Below are 25,087 nucleotides of genomic sequence, written 5' to 3'. Positions count from 1 at the left end.
GGTATAGCCTACATCGACTGGGATTTTTGAATCGAGCGATTTTGTCACCACCTTCAAAAGGCATAGTATGTGTTAAAATTGCATCGGATGTCTGTTTTTTGTATCACCATTATTTCTTTCTGTTATGCAGATGAATTATTGTAATGTAAATAATAAAAATACACTTTACCGTTGACTAATTATAGGTGCCAAAGACTAAAAAAGAATATGCGTGCTGCCAATCAAATTTAGGAATTTAAATATATGTTCAAGTCACAACATTTAATTCACATAAGCAAATTATACAAAATATTGAACAAGTGTCATAAAATTAATCATTTTTCAGTTTATTATATAGGTAAAAAATATTTTAAAAATACAAAATTAATCATATTCGGAAAGTTTCTCTAAGATCCAATTACCATGTGAAAATACTCTAGTAAATGCAGAATATGTGTCATTACGGCACGTTAGTTCGGCGCTTCGAGAACTAGGAACTCCTACACTAACTATGCCTCTTAAGTACCACCTTACACGACCAGAATCGTTGGTTTTGAAGACCATACCGCCACCACTGTCACCTGAGCAAACGCTTGTACCTGAAAATGAGATAAAATAAACATATTTATTTGCACGTATAGAATGAAAACAATGTTAAGAGAAGCTATGAGGACCAATAAGGAGTAAAATAAACAATCGCAAGGATCTAATATATTGTATAATAAAGGAGCATCCAACTTCTGTTTCCGAACTTTAAAAAAAACATACACAAATTTAAGGATATTTTTTTTTATTTTATTACATATAATACATTCTTTATGAGCTGAAAATAGCTCTTTATTAAAAAATTTTCAACACCAGATGTGTATGATTTAGCTCGATTTTAATTAATCATTAATTATAATGCTTCCTCTACACTCTCTGGAAGTTACCGAACCAAAGGTCTACCGAATATGGTCGAGGTCGCCGAGACATTAGAGCGGGCAGCCCGAGCTCGACCGAAGTAGCCCCGAATTAACACATTATATTTTCCGTCCTTGCCCAACCATTGCCTACTTCCAGAGAGTGTGGAGGAAGCATAAGATGCTCGGCTTTGGGGGATCTTGGCATCTTGGAATAATCTTCCAAGATGCTCGGCTTTGTTAAAAGGAACGCTCTTTCACTTTGACGATCCATCAGTTATTCTCGTCCTCTATGACACCTTAGTTCGTAGCATTCTTGAATCAGAATCTTATAATATTTGGAATCCCCAAATAACCAAATATTTCCTTTCAGTCGAAAAGATTAAAAAAATGATTTTAAGATACCTTTATATAGTTATTATCTGTTCATATATCCTAGCGCTTTTATTTTAAGAGCGTTGGGATACGATTCGCTGAATACTCACTCAAAGTTGAATATCGCTAAGCATTTCTTCAAATCACTGAAGGGTGCTTTTTTTAAATGGGCCCACGCCCTCCTCCCACGGTTGCATTAGGCTCGGGAGTTTCGGCCCATGGGTGACCGGATATTACACACCCTAGCTTTCGCGTCTGTACGCTGCGCGGACAGGCATTAGGCTAGGCCAGGCCTCCATTGATCGTCCGAGTGATGACCGCGGTCGGGTTGACTGTCGCGATTTAGCTACTGTTGGTCTCCGGCATCACTATCCTTTATAGAGACCGGGAGTTGGATAGAGGAAGTGGAGGGAAGGTACTGAAGGATGCTGAAATATAGCTACATGTTATCCGTTGCGTGCGCCACTGCCGTTACCAGTACTAGGGCCCTATGAGTCCAACCCTTATGGGCGGACACCCAGCTTTTGCCGGTCAGACGAATGGGATCTCCACCTCCCGTAGTACTAAATATTTTATTGGAGTTGTATTTGCTTTGTATTGAATGCATTCCGTATCATCCTTGTAACAACACCACCCCCCTGATCTTCGAAGGATGTATATGTTGCCTCAGTCGCAGCCTTGAACCTCGGTTCCCCTCAGGGTCAAGCCCTTTGGCCCTGCTTGTGTTACTCTGCTATGCTTTGTTCGTCATCAGTAGTGCCTCGCGCTCTGCCTCAGACGGCCAGCCCGAGAGATCACTTCCCCTCAAGGGCTTGTGTTTTAACCTGAAGAGTGGTCCCTCGCTTTCCCACACTATAACCGGCGAACTCCGGCCTGTGGTCGACTGGCGCCGATAACTGGAGGGTGCTATCGACAATCCAGCTATTCTCAAATAATTCCAATTTTGGGTTCCAGAACGTCTTCGAGAATGACTCTCTTTTTCTGAACGTTGGGGCTAAAACGCCCGCACTTGTCGACTCGCTTATGGCTGTGGCCACCCGGCTCCTTAATACGCAGGCATTGTATATTGGCTATAACTTGGCGGATGTTGGTATTTAGGTGCTCCAACGTTTCGGATTTATCGGCTAGACACAAAAAATCATCGTGAATAAAAAAATCGCGTGATTTTGGCATATGGTTGACTGTTACATTCCGACCTTCAAAAAAGTATGGTCTAATGACGCCGCCTGACCACAATGCGCACAGAATTGTTATTTCTGTAGAACAATTGAACAATTTTAACGCGTTGAACCGTGGTTAAGTGATCCATTTCGTAAATGTGTTGTTGCAAACTAACGTTTGATAATTTGAACACGCGTGATTATTGACAGCTGTCTGATTAAAAGTGCTGCCAACATAGGAAACTCGAATTCGATCATAACAATTAAATTATAGAATAGCTCTAATTGCAATCGCTTATATATAATTAGTTAATGAGAATGTTAATAATGATGTATCTTTTGTCTTAAGAAAACATTATTCTTATAATAGTACAAAATAGTATAATAACTTATAGTATAAATACGTAAGTTTTCACGAGACTTCGCTTTTATTAATACCTGTTAAAATTTTGTATATACTTGCAAAAACATTATGTGTTTTCTACCGCGATAATTTAAATGTGTAGTTAAAAGAAGAGAAAATGGAAAGAACATTAAGTTAAAGTATCGAAACATACCGTTTAAGTACCCAGCGCAATATTTGTCGGATGTAAGATATCTACGAAAAGACTCCGGTAGTTTGTTTTTACACTCGTTGTAAAGTATGGCTGGCAAATCTACAGCTTTGAGGTATTCAGAAGCGGAACCACCCTCAGATGTAACTCCCCAACCTACTGCCTATAAAATTTCGTTAGTTTACTAATACAACAAATAATATTCAGTTTTATGTTACCTTTCCAATGTTATTTGAACTCAGCTGATCTTTGTCGAAGCGATCATCTATGAGATCTATACAGACTGCAACCACGAATTGGGAAAAATTAAAAGATTCCTGGAGTACCAATAGAGCAATATCAGATTGATGCTGCTGAGCGTTGCCTCCGTATTGTTCTGGCATGATTATTGTTGTTATCTGTAAATTATTATTTATATACATACATATTGCTTTTTTATATATGGTATGATTATTGTTATCAGTAAATTATTATTTGTTTTAAATAAATTAATAATTACCATTGAATATTGAACATAAGGACTTTTTTCGTCTATAGGATCTTCCAACGCTCTGTAGAACTTTCCAGCAGCCACTCTATAAAAGAACGTGTCGTATGCTTTACTGGTATCTTCATTATAAAAGCAATGGGCAGCTGAAAATATGAAAGAAAATTAGTCTGGTTAAAACCGTAAATGTTTACAATAATACAATGTTTACTTAAAAGAAAAGCGTTTACAAAAAAGTTTAACTATGTCTAGCCTACTATCGATAGGAAAATTCTTATTGATCGTAGAGTACGCTCGGGATAAGGATTCCGGTTTGTTATTGTGTGCGTGAACTGTGTGGCTCAAAACAATTTCGCTCAGAATATTTATTTTAAAAGAAAATATATGTTTATTTAACATTCATACATCTGAGCTAAGTTGGAAATTTCAACGGACAATTAAAAATATATTATATAATCGAAGAAACCAGACATTGATGTCATTAATTAAATATTTGCAAAATTCAAAATCTTTCACTAGTCAAAAAAATAAGTCTTTAGCTATTCTTCAAAAGCAAAAAGATATAAAATGGGGAAAGAAATTATTCGCAGATTGTTTAATGGCTCGACGACTCTATTAAATCATTAGAGTCCATTGAATAAATTAAAAAATTATCATTGACGCAACGATAAGAATAATAACTTTTTAAAGCCTTACAGAGAATAGTGTAAAAAAATAATTAAAATATTTTAATCCACGGGTAAGAGAACAAATAACTTACAGTGTATATTTGAAGCCTTGATATAAATTAACCCAGATATGCCCAAGAAATTTTGTTCTCTTAAAATTTCATTTATAAATAAAAAACAGTGGCACGAGTTTAGTGACCTACCCATGGGACAGTGGGCATATCTGGGTTAAACCAATATCAACACAAAATTATTTAAAATAAATCACTAGAGAAGATCGAACTTCTGTGCCACACTGCACTTTAATGACGAATACCAGCGTTGACGAATCAGCGACTGTCCTTAAAAGAGAAAGCGAGACAACGAAGTGCACGCTACATCGCTTCTCCCTCTCATATACATGTACACGCACACAATAGCAAACCGGCATCCTTATCCCGAGCGTACTCTAGCATAGAAAGGGTTAACTCGTGCCTATTATTATTTATTCAAGAATTTATATTACGATGTTAAAAATATATAAAATGCCATTTTTGTCATGAGGCTCGGAATCATTGTTTTTCCAGGGCCCGAGTTTGCTCTCGGCAGCATCGGTCATGAAACACGGCACACGCGTGTCCAAAATCCCGCGAGTGGGGCCCGCGGACCTAGCAACTGTTGAGAAGTTCGCCGGCTTTCTTACTACGTGGTAAAGATACGCCTTACTCGCACAAGGATGAATATTACACGGAACAAAACCTGTCTAGACACACTTGATTTCACTAAGCAAAAAACACAACAATATAATTACCGCTTACAACGATGTTAGTTCTGATAATAGACCCTCCGCATGATTGCACATACAATCCTAAATCCTGTTTAAGATTACTGTAGATTCCCACGTGCCATGGAAAAGTGCCATTTCTAGCTTTGTAACCGCCCAGAATCAAACCGGCACCTTCTCCAGATTCTTCGCCGCATTCTAAAGCAAACTTTGTGTTATTTAACACCAATACAATAAAATAACAATCAATGTCACTGTGAACGCACCTGGTATACATTTTGGCAAAGGGAAATCATACGCGCCATCAATACAAGTCCTACTTCGAATAAAATCCCTAGAATAATGTTTCGCCTTACACGCGTGTTTCACCACGGTGCCGTGCTTCAAAAGTAGAGAACAAACTGTAGGCTTTCCGTTGTATTGACAAGTTGCTGTTGATGTTACAGATTGGACGTGCAAGCAAAGTTCTGGAATATTTTATGGTTACTATATACAGAAAAAATCCCACATATCTAAGCTTTTAATTCATTTAACTCACTCTTGCACTCTGGAGCGACTGGATTCCAATCTCCGTCTTGACACTTTATGATAGATTGCCCGTCTAAAGTGTAGTTTTTATTTTTACACCTGTATTCTAAAGCTGTGCCAGCGGATATCACTTCGCCTGGAGTTGGAATACGATTTGGGGTAAGTATACTATAATATCCATTTTCTGGCCTTTCAGGTATAATACAAGTAGTTGTGCTGAAATTAAAACGATAGCTTGTAAGTTGTAACTTATTTAATAGTTTATAATAGTTGTGTTAACCATTGAGAGAATAACTCACCTGCCTGAAACGGTTGTCCTTAATGTTGTCGTGGTGATTGTTATGGGTACGTCTGTCGAAGGATCGACGAAACCTTCACCACACAAAGAAATCCACTCGTCTGAAGAGTCAAAACAATCTGAAACCTACAATAAAACGCAGTTAATAGTAACAGTCAATTTTAGTCATGAACTTGTCGGACTTACGTGATTGCATTTGAGGGAGTCTTCTATACAAGCACCATAAGCACAAGTGAAAAGATAAGAAGCGCACTTTTTTTTTGAACAGGCTGCCACAGTTTCATCGGAAACGTCACTACAATCGGCTTTTCCGTCGCATAGTTTATCCTTGCTGATGCAATTTCCATTTTTGCAAGTAAATTCGCTTTTCCTGTTATTATTTGGAATTAGTTACTGTATTAAAAGCGCTATTATCTACAGGTAACCAAAATAATTCAATGCTTTTAAATATTTGTAACATCTAGCTGAGTCGCTCTCTTGTGTTTACATTTATTTATTAAATAAAGTAAGACATTACAGGTACAATGAGAGCTTATTAAGAAGCTTTTTATTTGAAAGTAAATATAAAAAATCGGCTGCTGCAAAAGTTCCAGAAGCGGTTGTTTAATTAATATTTTTTATATAATTTATGAAATGCATATAATGTTCGATTTGTAAAAAAAACCATAGATATTCTTAAATGTGTGTTTTTTTTAAATAAGTTTGGAAACCGAAGTTGGGTCACCTTTTATAATGCCGGCGTGACAAATAAACTTGTTCTACATTAGCAAGTAATAACTCATTGAAAAATAATAATTGATTAGGATCAGCAATAGTTTGCTGCGGCTGTCACTCGCGACAGCTCAGGTAGGAATTCCTGAGCCATATGCTACTGAACGAGGACTGTCTATCCATGATGATAAAAACGGTCTTTATGAATTTGTATCTCATTGTGAATAAACATTTTCTGGAAATTTCTGCCCTTTAATATTTTTTAATATACAAAACTCTTTTGGTTAACTGATAAAGTATAGCTGTAAATCAGTGCCTAATGAAAAATTCGTGTTTTTTCTTACCGACAATTGGAAATCGTAGGCGCTGTTGTTGGACTTCCCGGACATCCGATTTCATCAGAGTTATCGGCACAATCCTGGACTTTGTTGCATCTGGCATCTTCGTCTACGCAAGCGCCATAATTGCATCGGAATAGATAACTAGCACACCTGAAAATACAATTAGATTTATTTTATCAAATCGATATCTTTCTTGCTCTGATGTCTCAGCTATTGACTGAAGTAGTAATAAAATAGAGACACCCTAAAGTTTTGGGTGTCTCTATTCAATATAGTTTAGGGCCTAAACTATCATATGCTTTTCCCTTTCATGATCCCCAAATTTTAATTTTAATTAAATTATTTTAGATTTTGATGAACAGATAAAAAGCAGCCAAGTCAAAATATTAGATAGCACGATGAAAGCTTAATACAATTTCACCTAAGCAGATGGATCTTGTTATGAAAAATCTTTTTAAAATTAAAAGAATATTATATCTTATATACTATTGATATTTTTTGGTTTCTGGAAAATCCCACGATGAGTAAAATTATCGAAGAATAAAAGGAATTAAAATAAGATTAAAAATTGTTGTTTCTTACTAACGTTTTGCCTTTACAAGCAGATGTAGTTTCGTCTGTACCGTCTGCACAGTCTCTCTTGCCATCGCACTTGTTATTCACTGGTATGCAACTTTTGTCCTTGCACTCAAATTGTCCTTTTCTATAAAAGCATGATGTTAGTATTAAAACATTTAATATATTTGTTTTTGAAGATGTTGTGGCATACTTGCAATTTCCTCTAACGCTCTGTCGCTTGACTCTGCTGAATCCATACGGCGATAAATCTGTAGTTAGATTTCTACTTAAGAAACTAATGGCGCTGCAATTACAACATTACTATAGAATAATAAAAAAAATATATTTATGTCGTTTAATATGTATTTAGGCATCGATAATGTTATCAAATATTTAATTTTACTCACTCGTATTCGCCAATATCCGTGTAAAAATTTTCGCTACCTAGTTCCGTAGGATATCCTTAAATTTAAACAAGAAGCAAATTTAATAAAGTCGATAATAAGCAATCAATAAAATAATGCAACATTTTTTTTAATCAACATTATCGTGTGACACATGTCACATGATTGACTTTCAGTCAATCATGTGACAATATCATTTTGTATCTTTATTTTGATGAAAACGCATCAAATAATTTGCAAAGAAACGAAAAACAACGATTACGGGTGATCCCGACAGAATTTTTTTCATCGCTATTATGTAGTCAATAAGTTACTATTCCACCTTTAATCTTTAAACACAATTTGACATGACTAATATAATTTTTTGCGAAGTATTTTTAAGTTTGCTATTAATAAGAATATCTAAATTATATATGAGAAGTTTTTTCTTTTACTAATATATAATAAGTTACAGTTTATGTTAAATATAATTTTAGAGCTGATCAACATACTTTTAGATAAAAAAATAGCATTGAAATTTTAATATTCTCTTCATATATTTTTAGCTATAAGTATATTAGTTTTTTTTTCGATTAAAGAGTCAAAATTGTTCAAGGAAGTGTCACAGTTTTCCGTTGATTCGAAAGATGTACACTCATGTGCCATATATATATAATATTCCTCACTATAAATACAGACAACTATATTGTTAAATATCTGTTACTAATTTATGCGCAGATGATTTATTTATTATCTATATTTGGTGTTAATGTTAAGTCCATCCAAAATTGTTTAAAACTAATTAAAGGGGTAATGTAACAAGTACATTTCTGTCTCCTGAACTAATTAAGAATTGGAGTCTTTGTCGCTGTAATTAAAACTGAAATTAAAATTAGTAATAAATAAATTTGTTTAACGCAATTTTTATTTTAAAAATAAGCAGCGCTGGGAGAGCACTCGCGCCAAACAAGCGTCGCGCCGAAAAGGTTAAAGTTAAAATAATACATGGCGAAGTGAGTTGCAGTTTTTGCATATCTGGTTTAGAGCCATACACATTAATTTGAATTGCATAAACAGCAATAACCCCAGTCATTTTTTAACTAAGCCTCATAAAAACGACATCATCTATTATATTCGCTGACATTATAACAATTCTTAATCCCCAAATCACACTAAAATCTTTATAGCATTGTGTATTTAATAAAAGAAAAATTATTTCGCTATCGACAAATTAGCTAAGATTTTAATTAATCATAAAATTGTTGAAATGACCTTAAACCGTTTTTTATTGTAAATGTAAAGAAAAAAAAAACATAAAAGTCTTACATATTTCTACAAACGTTTATTGCAAGATTAAAATTACAGAAAAAAATTTAAAGTTAGTACATAAATATGTATTATGAATTATTTTTAAGGCTTTGTTTTTATTGACTTGCGTTTTAAAAAAAACAATAAAAGGTGTTACTCCACACCTAGCAATCAAATGTTATTACTAGTCTAATTATCTGTTTGCTTAGTAAAATTATATTTGTTGTATGTTGATATTTCTGAAATAAATAAAAATATTTTTTTATTATTAGGTTATTTTATATGAAGTGCATAATTTTTTTGTGACATGTGATTTTAATAATATATTCATATATACATGTTTAATAATTAAAATATAGCTTAAATGCACCAATGCTATTTCGGTCACGATTTTGGGGTTAAAAAAAGAATTAATGGTGTTACTTTAGCAAGTGTTATTTTCGGTCTAATTAGCTATTATCATGTTATTCCATATTAATATAGCCGTGTTTATTTTTTTTAAATTAACAGCAGAGGCTTTCAAAAGTAAATATCGCTAGTATGATTTTTTAAAACAAACGATCTACATTTCCCTGACTAATAGTACTTTCGTCAAATCACTAATTTATATTGCTAGTGACTTGCGCGGCATTGTGTTTAATTTTGATCTGTATTAAAAATATAATTTTTTTACTGCGAATGTCCAGGTCCAATTGACAAATCGGCCCTTTGATATGAAACTACCTAATAGCAAGGTAAAAACGGTAATTTTTATTTATTGTACAAACAACTACTATATTTAAACATGTAAATGCTGTAAACAAAGATTGGTGTGATTGATGCTAATTTTTTTTCAGTGACATAGAACTAGTAAAATAGTGTTATGATGTAGTTCTCATATTTTTGTTGCAAAAGATGTGCAAAATTATTGCACAATGAATTACAAAGTTTTTTATGTTCATATTATAGTTAATTGGGTACAACTCTCAGAAGATTATCTTTTATTACGCATTTTATTTGTGAATAACTATGACTGTGTATCAATAGTGATTTAAGATTTAATTTTCTACAAATGGTAATGAATGTTTCTGACTTATAAAATTTACAATATAAACCACAGCATTGAGTTATTTAGCACAAAACCGGTTGGAAGAGCAAACACGAAAAGGTCAAAATCCAATAATGACCTTCTTGTACCAAATACACGTTCAAGTCAATGCTTGTTTTTGTAATAAAATCCCTAAAAAAATATTATGTTTGACAATTCGACTTATAAATTATAAAGTTTAAAGGCAATTTTAACTACAAAATAAAACACTTGCAGTTAATTGATTACTTTTATCACTCTGGAATGTAAAGTTTCACAATAATATATATTATGATATATGTATATCAATCGTAATTACTCAATGAAATTATCGGTATTTTGATATAAATAATTTAATCAAGTTTCTGTTTATTATTGAAATATCACGTGTAACTATTCTGTACTTCAGTTTTGTTTCGGAAAAAAAACGAAATAAAAAAAATAGGCACAATACTTCATAAGCCATCTAAAAACAATACGATCTGACTTTAAAAAATAGACATAACCGCAATTATTAAATTAAATATCATGCATTCAAGCAAATTCTAATTTTACTTAACTAATTCATGAGAAATATTTTTTTACAAGTATAAAACTTGAACGTATAAGGGAAAATATGAAAAAAATAGATCGTCATCAACTGATAAAAGTTTGGACACGTTTTATGTATCATAGATACATAATCATATAAATATTCGTCACTTTATTTTTTTTTGTATCTTATGTAATTTGGAGAATTTTAGATATCTCTTTCCTCAAGCAAGTTTAAATTTATCATCAATAAAAATTATAATACTGGTATTCTGTGATGTACAAATATTAATTTAAAATATTTTTTTGGGTTTACCTATACATACATACATCGGTAGTGAATTTCTAAATTATATTGATCGCATATATTGATTGGAATATGAAAAATACATATGCTATACGACTTGTATGTGATCATATTTAAGTTGTTTTATTTATTTACTATCATTAAAATATTTCTTATTGGTTTTAATAAGACAAGGACTTCTAATACCATTATTTTAAAAGATTAAAATTGAAAGCAAAACGCCGGTATTTTTTGAAAATATTTGGTTGAGAAGCTGGATGACTTTTCGAGCGCTTATGTCCAGGCCACGACGGGTAAGAATAAGGGACGCAATCGTGACTTTCTAGGGCAACTGAAAGTCGCTTAGCATTGATGGATTGTCGACACTGTATCGTAATTATCTTAATAAATAATAAATCTCTACCTGATTAAAACGATTTTTATAAGAAAGATCACATTGCATTGAGAGTAATGAGTAAGAAGCCTTCTGCAATAAATTGACTTGAGGTACATGAGAGCTCATTCTAATTCACATTTGAAACTATGCTGAGGGCATCGACTAAGATTTGTATGATCAAGAAAACAGCCGCTTCTCTCTTCACGTCAAGTCAGAAATCTAGAGTTCAATCTGATTTTTAAAGACGACTGAATTTTACAAGATACAGACAAGACTACGATAATAATTAAAAAAATATTTAAATAAATAATAAATTATTAATATAATTATTTAATTAATTAAAAATAATATAGTAATTATATAAATTGTTACACAATAATAATAATTTATAGTTGAATAACTTTGCCTTTAATTAATATAACCCCACCGATAGGAGGTCGGTACAAAATAAACAAACGAAACACTAAATTGTTCGTGTTATCATGTTTACAAGACGTGAATTTATTTTGTATTTAATTTAACTGCTTTTGACACCAATGCTAGATATCCATTAACTGTCAGAGCAATTACAATTATAAAAAAGTATTATACAATGAGTCTGTTTCCGCCCCAAACTTTCGCATTGGCTAAATGATCAAGTGAAAGAGACGTGGATTTTTCTTAATTCTCAAGGGTTTAAGCTGCCTTTATAAACTTTATCCATAAATCGACTAATACGTTTATTTAACTCAAGAGCAAGCAGCCACTTTTATACCAAAAGATTAACATGGTTTTCTAGACGACTGAGAAACTACGTGACGCAGTACTATACCAAAGAAATTGCACAAATTGTATGGGAATTCATATTCAATATATTCAATATTAAAAAAATATATTTTTATAATTAAACGTGTAGTTTACTTAGAAAGACTTGCTGAGTATAATAAACACAAGGAAGATTTTTTTTTCTTGTAGTTTATATGGAAATGATTGTAATTTGCTTAAGCGAAGCACAGACAGCAAAATTAACCATACTTCTGAAGTAAAAATACTCATACCTTTGTAGATATATTAAGCTCATACTTAATTAATAAAATTGAAAAATTTGTTAAAAATATTGTCGAGGCATAATTTTTTGACAAAATGTTAATTTAATAGCTGTTTAAAAACAAGTTTTACTGTGTGTTTTTATTTATTTATAACCTTATTTTTATGATAACTCAAGTATATATTTTAATGGCATCTCTGTTACGTAGTGACGTTTATCACAAGATTTTTTAACCTCGACCTTTCCGGTCAGATCAAAGACGCTTTACCAACAAAATCATATATTACTAATAATTATAAATTGATGTTAACAATCATTTAAAATAAAATAACTGAAATTGTGATATTGATCTCCCAATCTGGCAAATAGTTGTTTTACAGACTTCGTTAAGTAGTCTATGATAGCTCACCAGTCAAACAGGGGATGGTCAGAGCTATGATCAGCCATTTTCTTAGGTCCATCACTAAACTTCACTTGGCACTCAAAGCAAAAACTACACTATCATGTCCAATACGAGGATCAAACTTTGGACACTACCCACTCGCGTGATGATCCAACGGCGACTGAGTCCATCAGAAAACTCGTCTGCGATGTAATTACTATTAAATTATTATAAATATCAATATAAAACAAGTTCCGAACACTGATAACGGTATTTGCGTCGCGATTGTCCTTATGTAATTCTTGTTGTGTGACAATATTGTCAGATTGGTTCAAACCGTTCTACTCGTTGGTTTGAGTCACGATTTCATAGATGCAGTTTTCCTGGATAGACCAAAATAAATTCATAATAGGTAGTGTTTCTATTAAAGTTTACCTAAAAGGAAGTTTTGATTCATTATTATATGATATAATCTATAATTTAATCCGGAAAATATAAGAAAATTCTCGCTGAACACGAGCACAGTCATAAGCTAAAATATGTAATTGGTTTAACCAAATATTCATCCCATTTTTTCTACTTTCTCGCTTAAATAATATTTTATATCCTAAAACTGGTAACTAAGCTATAATTTTAATTATATATTGTTGTTATTAGTGAGCCTATATAAAATAATACTTTTTTTGTATTTTTTCAAGTGGCACGGCTACTCTTAAACTCTTGCTAGGTGTTCTAATAAAATTTGTTCTGTCCATAGGTAATAAAATAGATTTAAATTTCTATACAGTGTTCATATATTCTAATCAAAAAGCATTTATCAAACTAATATTAAATATAAAAATTATTAATTTATGAGAAGTATGATGCCGATTATTGTTAAGTAGATACATCAGATTTGATAAAAATAAATTTATTCTTAAATCCTGTTCGACTTCCAATCGGTTTTTATTTTACTTTATAAAGAAAGGCAGTGTTGAACAATCTGCCTTAGGCCGGTTTCACACGTGCCGGATGGATTCGCCCGGCACCGGGCTGGCGCCGCACAGTGGGGTATTTGCCCGATCTGGGCGGCCAAAATTATTTCTACACTTTAGTTGATTCCATAAGTGCTCTTAGACAAATATATAATATTATAAGTGTTAAAAAATACATTATAGAAAAAAAAAAAAAAATTTATAAAAACTTAAAAAAAAACTTTGTTTTTAATTTTTCATGAAATAATTCATGAAACTTTATGTTAATAAGTGTTTAAAGTATTTCTTAAATTGTAGGCCCGAGGAAGAGGAATTCCGTGTTGAACGGTCGTGCGAATTTCGCCACGTCAAGTGTTAAAAATAAAAAATAAATTGTATATGTCAAAAAGTTTCATATTTGCTGTTTTTTAACAATAAAAAGTATTTGACTAGTATTTTATCATACTCGGTATCGGTTTAATTTTTAAATATGTGTATATATGGTGATTCTAAACAAATTATTACTTTATTTTATTAGTACGCGATCCACAATTTGAGATTTACTGATTTTACCATTGTGATCATATTATTAAAAAATAACAATCATTATGAAACTGTATTTTAAATTTGACGTTAACACGTCACCTAATTAAAAAGTTACAATAGTTTAAAACGTTTAGGTCCTAACTTTCGCGACTAAGTCCCGTCCCATTTTTAAGAATAATGGTATGCAATGTGTTAAAAATCCGCAGCCAATTTTACATGTATCATAAAAAAAGACCTAAGCATTATATTGTATATAAAATCTACATTAAAAAGTTGTGGAAAATATAACTAATGAACTCAAAATTAGAAAAAAAAATGGAAAAAATACTAAAAAATGGTACTTATTCAAAACAATATGACAGCAATGAAACGTATAAACACTTACCTGCTTTATCACAATCAATGGTTTGGATTTTTAACTCAAATAAAATAATAATAATTGTCCAATGTACGAGTATGCAATCGACGCCGAGAAAACGATGCGTGCACTCGAAGGGATGACTGACTTCCGACTGATCGTGGGGGCGCTAGCGTTATGCAAGGAGTGGAGGAATTGTTGATTATTATGCGCAAAATGATCAGCTTTACAGAGCAACTTTTATTTTTTACCTGCGTTTAATTTTTCATAATCGACTTTTGGCCGCCCAGATCGAGCAAATACCCCACCGTGCGCCGTGTAGTGGGGTGGTGTTGTATGGGCTAGTACTGACCATTTTAGACGTGCCGGACGAATCCATCCGGCGCCGGCCCGACGCTGCCCATACAACACCATCCCCACTACACGACGCCAGCCCGGTGCCGGCACGTGTGAAACCGGCCTTATTCTAATAGGTTGTAACAAAAGGAAAAATAATATTTTTTCATTACAAAGATATACTACTTTGATTAACTTGCCCTAGAGAGTCGCGATAGCCCATTGCGGCCAAGACGTCAGCACTTTTTTTTTTTTTTTATAAAAGTTTATTTCTTAAATAGACATAGGTAAAATAGCATACAGATATATTAAATGCACAATACTGGTTCATAACCATTTACATTGTTTACAAATTGTTAAGTTATACAATAACATAAAAAGAATAATAAATTATACGAGAATATACTAAATTAAAGGAAAAATACATAAAACCTTTTACAAATTTAAAAAAAAAAATCCAAAAAAAAAAAAAAAAAAAATTTTGGAAAAGAATGAAGCTGATGAGAAAAACAAATTATACAAAATACATAATATACAAAATAAAACACATACAAAGGTAAATAAACCTAGCCCTGTAGACCTGAAACTGATGACACTGTGATGAGCTTAACTGCATCAAAGCAATATGTGCTTAGGCATTTTATGTTTGTATTTAAATTTAAGTTTTGCTTTGTCGTAATCACCGATTCTTGAAATTAGTGGGTTTGCGTGGTCTCGCGAGATTTTTTTATAGTATTTTTCGGTTTGATAATAACAGTATTCTTTAATGGTAGGAATTAAATGTTTGGTGTGGAGTTTTTTAAGGTTAGTATAAAACGGTGTATTATAAATTATTTTTATGGCTTTATTTTGAATTACTTGAAGTTTATTAAAATTACTATTACTCGCGTTACTCCACACTGAACAAGCGTAAGTTAAAACAGGTCTGATTAATTGTCTATAGACTAGAATTTTATTTTTTATTGTAAGCGCACTTTTTCTATTAAATATTGATTTTAGAGCCGCAATGGCGCCGAGCCCTTTCGACCGGAGTTCAGTTATATGTTTATTGAATTTTAGTCTGGAGTCCAGGTGTATACCCAGATATTTAACGCTCGCTCTCCATTCAATGTTATGCCCTTGTTCACTTTTAATGGGTGCAGGCAAGGGTTGTCTACGTTTAGTGAATATTATTGCTTCTGTTTTGTCTTGATTAATTTTAATTCTCCATTTCATAAAATATTTTTTTAAGTTTTCAAGGGATTTTTGAAGTTTAACTGCAATAGGTTTAAGACCATAAGAACTAGTAAGGATTGCAGTGTCGTCAGCGTACATTGAGAGTTTAGTATTTTTTAACATTGGAATATCATTAGTATATAGAATGAAGAGAAACGGGCCAAGTATACTTCCTTGAGGAACACCAGCTGGTATTTTACGCGGTGTCGAAAATGTATTATTTAGCGAAACAACATAGCTTCGATTCTTCAGGTAAGACCGTAACATGTGAATAATGTAATAGGGAGTTTCATATTTTAAAAGTTTATACATTAATCCATCATGCCATACTGTATCAAAAGCCTTTTCCATATCTAATAATAAAAGACCAGAACTTTTTTTCATATTAAAATCGGCAAATTAAAATTAAAATATAAAATATTTTAAAAGTTTATACATTAATCCATCATGCCATACTGTATCAAAAGCCTTTTCCATATCTAATAATAAAAGACCAGAACTTTTTTTCATATTAAAATCGGCAGATATGTGCTCTGTTAATCTATTAAGTTGATGCGTAGTCGAGTGATTTTCGCGGAAACCAAATTGCTCATTAATGAGTTTGCTATTAAGAGATTCCTTTAATCGAGATAATATAATTTTTTCAAATAATTTGCTAAATGAGGGAAGTAAACTTATCGGGCGGTAGTTAATTGGTATGTTATCTGCTTTGCCAGGTTTTTTTATCGGATGAATTTTTGCCGTTTTCCAGATTATTGGGAAATATCCAAAAGATAAGCATGAATTAAAAATGTTATTTAAGTACTTAAAGCAAACAAAAGGAAGGTTTTTAATCAATATATTCTCTAATTTATCTATACCTGGAGCCTTTCTATTTGATAATCGTTTAACAATACTAAGAATTTCTGATATGCCGACTTGGTTAATGGATTTTTTATCTATTGGAGTTTTACTAATATCTTTAATTGCCCGGTCTACTTTATTTTGGGTTTTTTGGTCAATGTAATTTTGCGTAAGTTGATAAGATGTAGAAAATGTCTCAGCTAAAATCTCGACCTTCTCCTGAGTCGTGTTAGCTACGTTGTTTCCGGTTTTTAAAGGTGGTATATTTGAGTTTTTATTTTTAAGCGATTTCGTCATTCTCCATAAGGAATTATCTCCCGGTTTCAAAGCTTTTAGTTTACGCGACCACGAAGCGTTTTTGATGTTTTGAATTTGAACGCGAATTTCATCAGTTAGTTTGTTAATTAGAGTTTTAAGTTGGGGCGATTTATTTTTGTGCCATTGCTTTCTCATATTATTTTTAATTTTAATACGTTTAATTATTTCTGGGGTGAGTTCTATGTTATTCCAAATATTTTTACGCGACGGAATTGATGATATTTTGGCCTGCTCGATCACGGATGTTAAGTAATGAATATCATCGTCAATAGTTTTAGTGTCATTTGAGGTATAATTCTGTCGTTTAATCAATACCCGAGACTCTACTATGCTTCTGAATCGCTTCCAATCAGCCTTTGCATAATTGAAAACGACCTCAGACACCATCTCGACCTCACCGTCCAACGTAAAGAATACTGGAAGGTGGTCCGAGGACAGAGCCTGGATGCAGTGCATGTTTGAAATCCGGGAATTACCCTTGACCAACGTTATGTCCAGAATTGACGGAGTCGTGTGGTTGGTAGGATAATGCGTTGGGGATTTCGGAAAATTTACAGTAGTGTCCGTATCGTGTAAATAATCAAAGATTAATTTACCGGATCGATTCGCACCGGGGCAATCCCAATGCATGTGTCTCGCGTTAAAGTCTCCAGTTAATATCACGGATTCTCCAAGACGAAACACATCATCAAGGTCACCCCGAAGCAACCTGTCACCGGGAGAATTATACCCCGCGACAATTATTATTAATTTATTATCGTGTTTAATTTGTATCGCGACAGTTTCAAGATTAGTCGTGTTTGTTGTAATGCGCGCGTGTTTAATTGATTTTTTTACAAATATCGCGACCCCTCCGCCTGGCCTTGAGAGACGGTCCCTCCGGAGGCAGACAAAGTTCGGTATAAAAACGTTGACGTGTGGTTTGAGGTAAGATTCGGTGATTACGACAATATCAATTTTGTACTCACTGATCAGCAGTTCCAGTTCTCCAGTTTTATTTCGGAATCCGCGTGAATTCCACGTCAAAACATTGAGCCCCACCTTAGAAGAGCACATCGAGATATTCGACCATCATCAAGGCGATCTCCATTTTGCTGGCACACTTTCCAGCCTTGGTCCTGATTTCTTGAAGGACGAGCAACATCCTGCGTAGCTCTGAAGTTGGCATTGTGTCTGAGAGGGGCTCCTCAGGCTGCCTGGTTTGGGGACGTTGTGGCGCCTTGTTTATTGGTGCTGGTGCGGCGCCAACCTGGGCGTTCCATGAAGTGGCTGATGAGATCACTGCTGGGGTGGTTGAGGTTTTTACCAACGCTGGTTTCGTTGGTTTCAGTGCAGGAAATTGCGCTTGCTCGAGGTTGAATATGTTGTTCGGCTGCGACGAGTGAACAGTGGGAGTCGGTCTCTGTTGTCTCTTCTGAGTTTTCTGTAGGTATTCTAACCTACGAGGGCAGTCCTTAAAATTGGCCGGATGGTCTCCTCCACAACCAGTGCAGATGGCGGGTGCTTCTCGGTCCTTCTTAGAGCACTCGTTCGTGGCGTGGTTTCCGGGGCATTTGACGCACCTGGGAGCTCGTTGACAATTTCTTGCAGCGTGGCCGAATTGTTGACACCTGAAACATTGCGTTAAATGCAACTTATTACGCTTGTACTTTTCAAGCGTGGCCTTGGTGAAGCAAACGTACCGGATGCTTCTTATAGTGCTCGTTGTTGTATTAGCCGGAAACTGGACAAGGTAGAGCCTGGAGTCTCCTTGTTTCTCGGTCTTGGTCTTCATTGCCGTCACCTTGACGACGCTAAGTCCTTGACGTTCGAGATCTGCGGCAATGTCTTCGGTGGGGACCTCTGGGAGCCCTCTCAGCACGGATTTCACTGTTTTATCGTCGTCGGCGGTGAATGTGTGAAAGGCGCGTTGGCCCTTCAGTCCATCCATTAACAACGCGCGTGCTTCAAACGACGCGCAAAGTACTGACACATTGCCACTTCCCGTGTATCGCAACGAGAAGTTCGATGTTTTTGTGATCGACTTAATTAAGTCGATCGTCTGGAGGTGTGTTCCCGTGATCTCTACGATCACAGGCGGTATCCTCTGCTGCTTCCTTTCGATCACTTCGGGAAGCTTTTCATACCTGTTTTGGCTCGTGGTCGGAGGCATCTTAGCATCCTGGGAAACTTTCGATGTCTTTTTGGGTACCTGCCACTCGTGGTCTGGCAGGCCTGAAGTTGATTGTGAGGCGTTTAGGTACGCCTTCAACGTTCCAAGAGAACGCTTGCGCGTCTGCGCCTTCTTCATGGCGCTGTCTTTGTAGCTAATTGCAGTGGGCGTGTCTATCGTTGCAGAACGGTAGCGGGGGTGTCCTTCGTACGATAACGGAGCGAAGCGCGAATGCGACCGCTCGCGTCAACAGCACAGAGTGGACTGACGTCAGCACTTGAAAACTCTCCTCTTGCGCGAGTCATCCAGCTTCTCAACGAGCATGCCAAACGCAATGATGTTTTCGACGATAGCAATGAGGAGCTAGAAAAAAATATGGTTGGTATTTATCTATTATAGGTGTGCATCATAACTGTTTTCTTACATATTTTATTGTTTGTATAATGGCCATCATAATGCATTGGGAAAACCAGTCAAGTCATGATTTTGCGTATTGCACATTGATCTATTGAATGTCAGCCCCGAAGAGCTGGTCTGGTTCGTATAATTTAATTTTAATATTGTATGATTTTTTCTTTCTTACTATGCAATATTTTCATATTTTTGTGTATTGTTTGTTTTTTTACCATCGTGACGCATTTAGGTTGTTAGGTAACGATGATCATAATTTAATTTAAATGAAAATAAATATATTTGAAAAACAGAAACAAAATGTGAGCACTTAACTTGCAGCTGCAACGGATTTGAACGGTCCTTAACAAATTACAATTAACTTGGCAAAAAATATATTTTATTTATTGAAAAATAAAATAAACTAAAGCAAGCATTTTTAAAACACAATCATCGCATTCCCCTGGTAAAAGTGAAAAAAGTTTCGAGTTTCTAAACCCTAAGGTAGTAAGACGCATTTAGAAACTAGTGAGAATTTTATTATATTATATTACATATTGCGACGGACTATGATGGGCGAGATGTTTTCTCCGAACAGTGGTGGAGATTCTGGCGGAGGGATGATTTCGGTGGAAGATCCTCAGAGGTCTTGTAGGTGGCGTGGCAGCGGATGTATAGCCAGTGTTTGTATGGTGGAGTTGATCCCTCTCTAGTGCGAGCTTCCATGACAGTATATTGTCCGCGGTCGGACGGGCGTCTGCTAGTCTCTACGAGCGTCTGCCGGAGTCTGCCAGATAACAGCCTGTGTCTGCTCTTATTTATTTAGGGCTGCAAAGCTTGCTCACCAATCACAATCATCCAGTCAATAATTTATAGTATTTCATTTATTATAATAAATTAAATACTATAAATTTTCCATTTACAGTGAAATGAACTTGTTCAAATACAAGTTTTACTACTTTGACAAAATCCATAAAACATAAGATGATGAAAGTTTTAATGAAACATATTTAACGATTGCAGACTTTAAGAAACGGAATAAAATTTTGGCAAAAATTAAGAAAAATACTGAGTTAAGAAAATATTTATAGATAATTAAATTTATTAAAACATACATTTTGCTATGAAATTCCAGCACAAATATTTTTAACATTAAAATTATAATTTATATAACATATTATGAAATAATCGGTTCTTGGATTTTTTTCTGGATTTATCATTATTTAGATTCCCAAGTCAGAATTCTTAAGTGTAATGTATTGTATTTGTATATTTTTATGTTATCATTGTTCTTTTTGGTCAAGATAATTGCGGTATGAAGTATTTGTTTAGAAAAATAATGTAATTTACGCGGTTAACGTTAATTATTTCAATTAAACCTCTCGTATTGGTCGACAGTAACGAAAATATGTCATTAAATTAAACACGTTTCCTGTAATGAAAAACAAACAATATTGCAAGATCAAACTAGAAGTAAAATATGTATTGTGTATTTTATTATAAATGACACATGGGGAAAAAATATTTTTTGGGGCTCAAGAGATATTGTTTCTTAAAATATATTTAGCAAGTATGACTTATTAAATTGAATTCATAGTAAATAATATTATTTTTTTTAATCTTTTAATCGTTTTGTCACTCGTTATATTTTTTTACGGTCCACAGCAGTTTTCCAATAATTTTATCTCCCTAGTCACATTTTGATTAACGCTGATCTGGACTAGAAAATAAGGCAATATACAGGAGGTATCTTAAAGTCATTCTAGCATTAGAGACCAGTGTTATAGTCGTTGATTAATACATTAAAGACCTTTGTTTGAATCCCATATGAATCCTAGAGATTTTACATTTCTATTATGTCAGGGAGATCTGAATTGGTGTTTATTAGATAATTATAATTCCAATAGATCATTATAGATTAGGTTTTTCAAGATTATCTTGATTTCACGAATGAATATAGTGATGAGTAAAATAAATAAATAATATTAATTGTAAGCTGTAATAATAGTTTATCATTAATATAATATATCACTAGTTTACAGACTTATTTAAATCTGGTGTCTCACTAGTTTCTTGTTAAGTGTTGATTGTATTTACCCCGATAAGTATTGGGCTTACGTTTGTCATGTTACAACTGTTTTTCATGTTCAATAAATATTACAAATAATATATTGTAACTTTGTATAAGAAATTGTGATCATTGTGTAGTTTTCTCATCAATAGTATTTTATAGTCGTTAAATTTTACCTTTCACCTTTTATAGCTTAAACTTTTGTTACGTGAGTAAGTTATGTGGTAAATATACCTATTGCACATTTTATGGTAAAATAACGTCATCAGAAGCACATCGTTTTATAAAAAAAACCACAGTAAAATTACTATAACGTTATTGCAAATTATTCACTATGTTTATACATGAACCAATTAAATGACTAATTGTTTCGTGTTATAAATTATGAATTTGTTTTGATGTGAATCAAACGTAGAAAATCTAAAATGTGGTTCATACATAATAAGGATTCTCGTGGTTTAATTGCTTGTGACTTAAGTTTGTTATTATCGACTTTGAGGGTATTTTGCAATTCCCGAGATGAAGCCAAAAAGTCCTAGGATATCCAGGGACTCTGCAAGGCCGAAAAAAATCTTTAATTGTTGCGCCAATGATAAATTTTCAATTTCTTAAATGGATTCTAATGATTTAATGAAGTTGTGAGGGTCCTTAGAATTCGTTGAGCTATTAAATAATATGCGAATAATTTCATTTATTATTTTACATATTTCTGCTTTTGAAGAATAGCTAAAGAATTCATTATTTTTTTGACTGGTTAAAGATTCTAGATTTTGCAAATATTTAATTAATGATATATATCATTTATTTTTATTGCACGTTGAAATTCTTAGCTCAGAATTAATATTTTCCAATTGTTTTAACAATTTTCATCCCAATCGGCTGTCAATAATAATCGTGAGAGATTTCTTAATAACAGCTGTTGCTTCTTAATAATAAATAAAACCTTTTCGGATTATCAAAAAATAAAAATAGCCCAAGATTGTTTTGTATTTTGACGATTCCCGTGCGTATTTATTCTTTTAGAAACGGGTTCTTAGATCACTAAAGTAAAAATAAATCCACCGGCCGGTTAGAACAATAATAATCGCAAAAAAAAATGTTGGTCATACAAATACTTTTTCTTCTAAAAATCTTCCAAAAAAGTATGCATATTTTCAAATATCTGGCACGAACACCGTCTGAGAGGTTTCTTATCTGTGTCTTATTTTATTACTAAACAAGAATAAGGCGAATTCGAGTGCTAAAAATTTGTAAACAAATTTAAAAATTTGTTTCAAATGCAGTTATTATTTACTCGATGAAATTTTTTGTTTTGCACAGAAAAATATTTAGATATGTAAATGATGTTAATAAGTAAACAAATTAAATATATACTGTCTGGCAATATAAGTAAATAGGTTTATTAACTGTCAATATATCAATTGTGAAACCGCAAATGACGCAGATTAACTAGATACCGCAATGTCGTCAATTTTTATTTGTTTGAAAGGCTCTCTATTTTGCTTATTAAAAATAGAAAGCAACACAAAAAAAAATGTACTGTGAAGCAAACATTTTTTAAAATAATAGTACATAGTATATTATATTTTCATTAGATACGATTTGAGATATACAAGAATTCGTCTAAACTTAAAACAAGCGAAGCATCGACCGAAGAAACAGCCGTTTTGCATTTCACGTTAGCCCTGGTCAAACCACCAAATTGAATTTTAAAGATGAATGTACTCCACAATGCACAGATATGAACGCTACGTATTTATAGTAATTATATGTATTAATTTCACGGTAATACTAATTCATAACAATAAATTTATCTTTTATAAAAAATAGACAAATAACCAAAATAACAGTATTTTCAATGGTGATGTTATAAAAGTGACAGAGTCCTTGAAGAAGCCATGGTGTTTCGAAATTTATGAATATGTGCCGAAGTAAGTCTCACTTTGTGGCGCTAATATGCTCTTCAATAAATTGTGTCGGCGTTTTGACAGTTCCCAGTGTTGCCACACCACCGCTCAACTTGAGAAGCGGGTGGTTTTTAACAACTGGCAGCACATACTCTCTCTCTCTCGCGTCCACGCCAGCTCTCCAAAAAAGGTCTTTTAATTAAATAGCCCTCAAAAACCAAATGCGCTACAAAATAATTTATTGTATTTACTGTTTTCTCACAGAAGCGTGGACAATGGGCAAAGGTATATTCAAACCAATAGCCGTATTGTTAAACTACGACTATAATGTCCACTCCCTGTAATAAAGCATGAGCATGTCTTCCGAGTCACTCTTATAAACGTAGCCATTGTGGTCGCTTCATAGTGATGCATAATTATTATTTTGTTTGTTACGCCTACAAAAAAAAACTCCAGAATAGCGTAATGCGTATGATACTTACTAAAAACTCAGAAGCCACGGATTCGGCTCTCCGCAGTCGAAATTTTATTTACAAAATGCGCTTTAATTAAAAACCGGCACCAGCTTAAAAGTGACATCTCTTGATTGTAAATTATAATAATACATATTTGTTTATAATTAACTACATAGATGTCACTGATGGGTGATACTTACTTGAAGGTATTATTTCGTGTCTTATTAACTTAGGCCAAACATACTCAACCTGCGACCCGCCAAGCTTTTATGTGAGTCATGATATGAAAAAAATGTGGTATTCTAAATTTCGTATATCTTGAGATTCGTTTCGACTTTGACGCACAGATAGTGACACCGAAGAGGATTGTCATTATAGTCCACATCAGATCTGGTATAAGAGTGTTGCTATTGCAAACGCTAGATTTTTTCCCAATAAACAAATATGTACTTGAAAGACAAGAACGCGAAAAATAATTTTGCTTGTGGCAACACATAAATGTTTGACAGGTCAAAATTTGAACGCGCGAGTGTGTGGCTTTATTTCAAGTAAATATTACAACAGCATTTTTTGCTGTCGTATAAAGTATTGATTTGCTATAATTTAGTTACCCATAATGGTAGGAGTGTCTTCAAAATGCAATCGGAAAATGTACGACGAAAGAGAGTGCATTGCTTTAAAATTATATAATTAGTTTTGTAATAGTATGTCTTTTTCTATCGGCAATTATATGGACAGTAATTTTATTATTTACAAAATAATATAAAAAATAAAAATACATGATTAAAAAAAATTTAAAAACCATAGTTAAATTAATAATATTATTTTATTGTGAATCT

General features: G+C 33.4%; 2 protein-coding genes and 1 long non-coding RNA gene across 3 annotated transcripts; all 3 read right to left on the bottom strand.

Moving 5' to 3' along the window:
- Positions 1-246: 246 nt before the first annotated feature.
- Positions 247-12,887, bottom strand: LOC148231548 (mannan-binding lectin serine protease 1-like). The gene is made up of 14 exons (XM_088192852.1): positions 12,732-12,887; positions 7,732-7,786; positions 7,536-7,628; positions 7,353-7,469; positions 6,770-6,916; positions 5,901-6,084; positions 5,716-5,840; positions 5,427-5,632; positions 5,155-5,355; positions 4,916-5,086; positions 3,470-3,603; positions 3,189-3,368; positions 2,974-3,133; positions 247-578 (listed from the first exon to the last, which is right to left on the bottom strand). The coding sequence occupies exons 1-14, from the start codon at positions 12,781-12,783 to the stop codon at positions 364-366; spliced, it is 2,040 nt and encodes a 679-aa protein (XP_088048978.1). The 5' UTR covers positions 12,784-12,887; the 3' UTR covers positions 247-363.
- LOC148231549 (uncharacterized) lies at positions 753-2,799 on the bottom strand. Its single transcript, XR_015810768.1, has 2 exons — positions 1,367-2,799; positions 753-1,247 (listed from the first exon to the last, which is right to left on the bottom strand). It is a non-coding gene; the product is annotated as an uncharacterized LOC148231549 (long non-coding RNA).
- Positions 12,888-18,309: 5,422 nt separating the features above from the next.
- Positions 18,310-19,688, bottom strand: LOC148231547 (uncharacterized). The gene is made up of 2 exons (XM_088192874.1): positions 18,956-19,688; positions 18,310-18,883 (listed from the first exon to the last, which is right to left on the bottom strand). The coding sequence occupies exons 1-2, from the start codon at positions 19,561-19,563 to the stop codon at positions 18,316-18,318; spliced, it is 1,176 nt and encodes a 391-aa protein (XP_088049000.1). The 5' UTR covers positions 19,564-19,688; the 3' UTR covers positions 18,310-18,315.
- Between the last annotated feature and the right edge of the window lie 5,399 nt (positions 19,689-25,087).

The sequence above is a fragment of the Plectrocnemia conspersa genome, unplaced genomic scaffold, assembly GCF_051122295.1.
Source record: "Plectrocnemia conspersa isolate PC_06_02 unplaced genomic scaffold, ASM5112229v1 ptg000009l, whole genome shotgun sequence".
NCBI classification, from domain to species: Eukaryota; Metazoa; Arthropoda; class Insecta; order Trichoptera; family Polycentropodidae; genus Plectrocnemia; species Plectrocnemia conspersa.
This window is presented reverse-complemented; position numbering and strand designations above follow the sequence as displayed.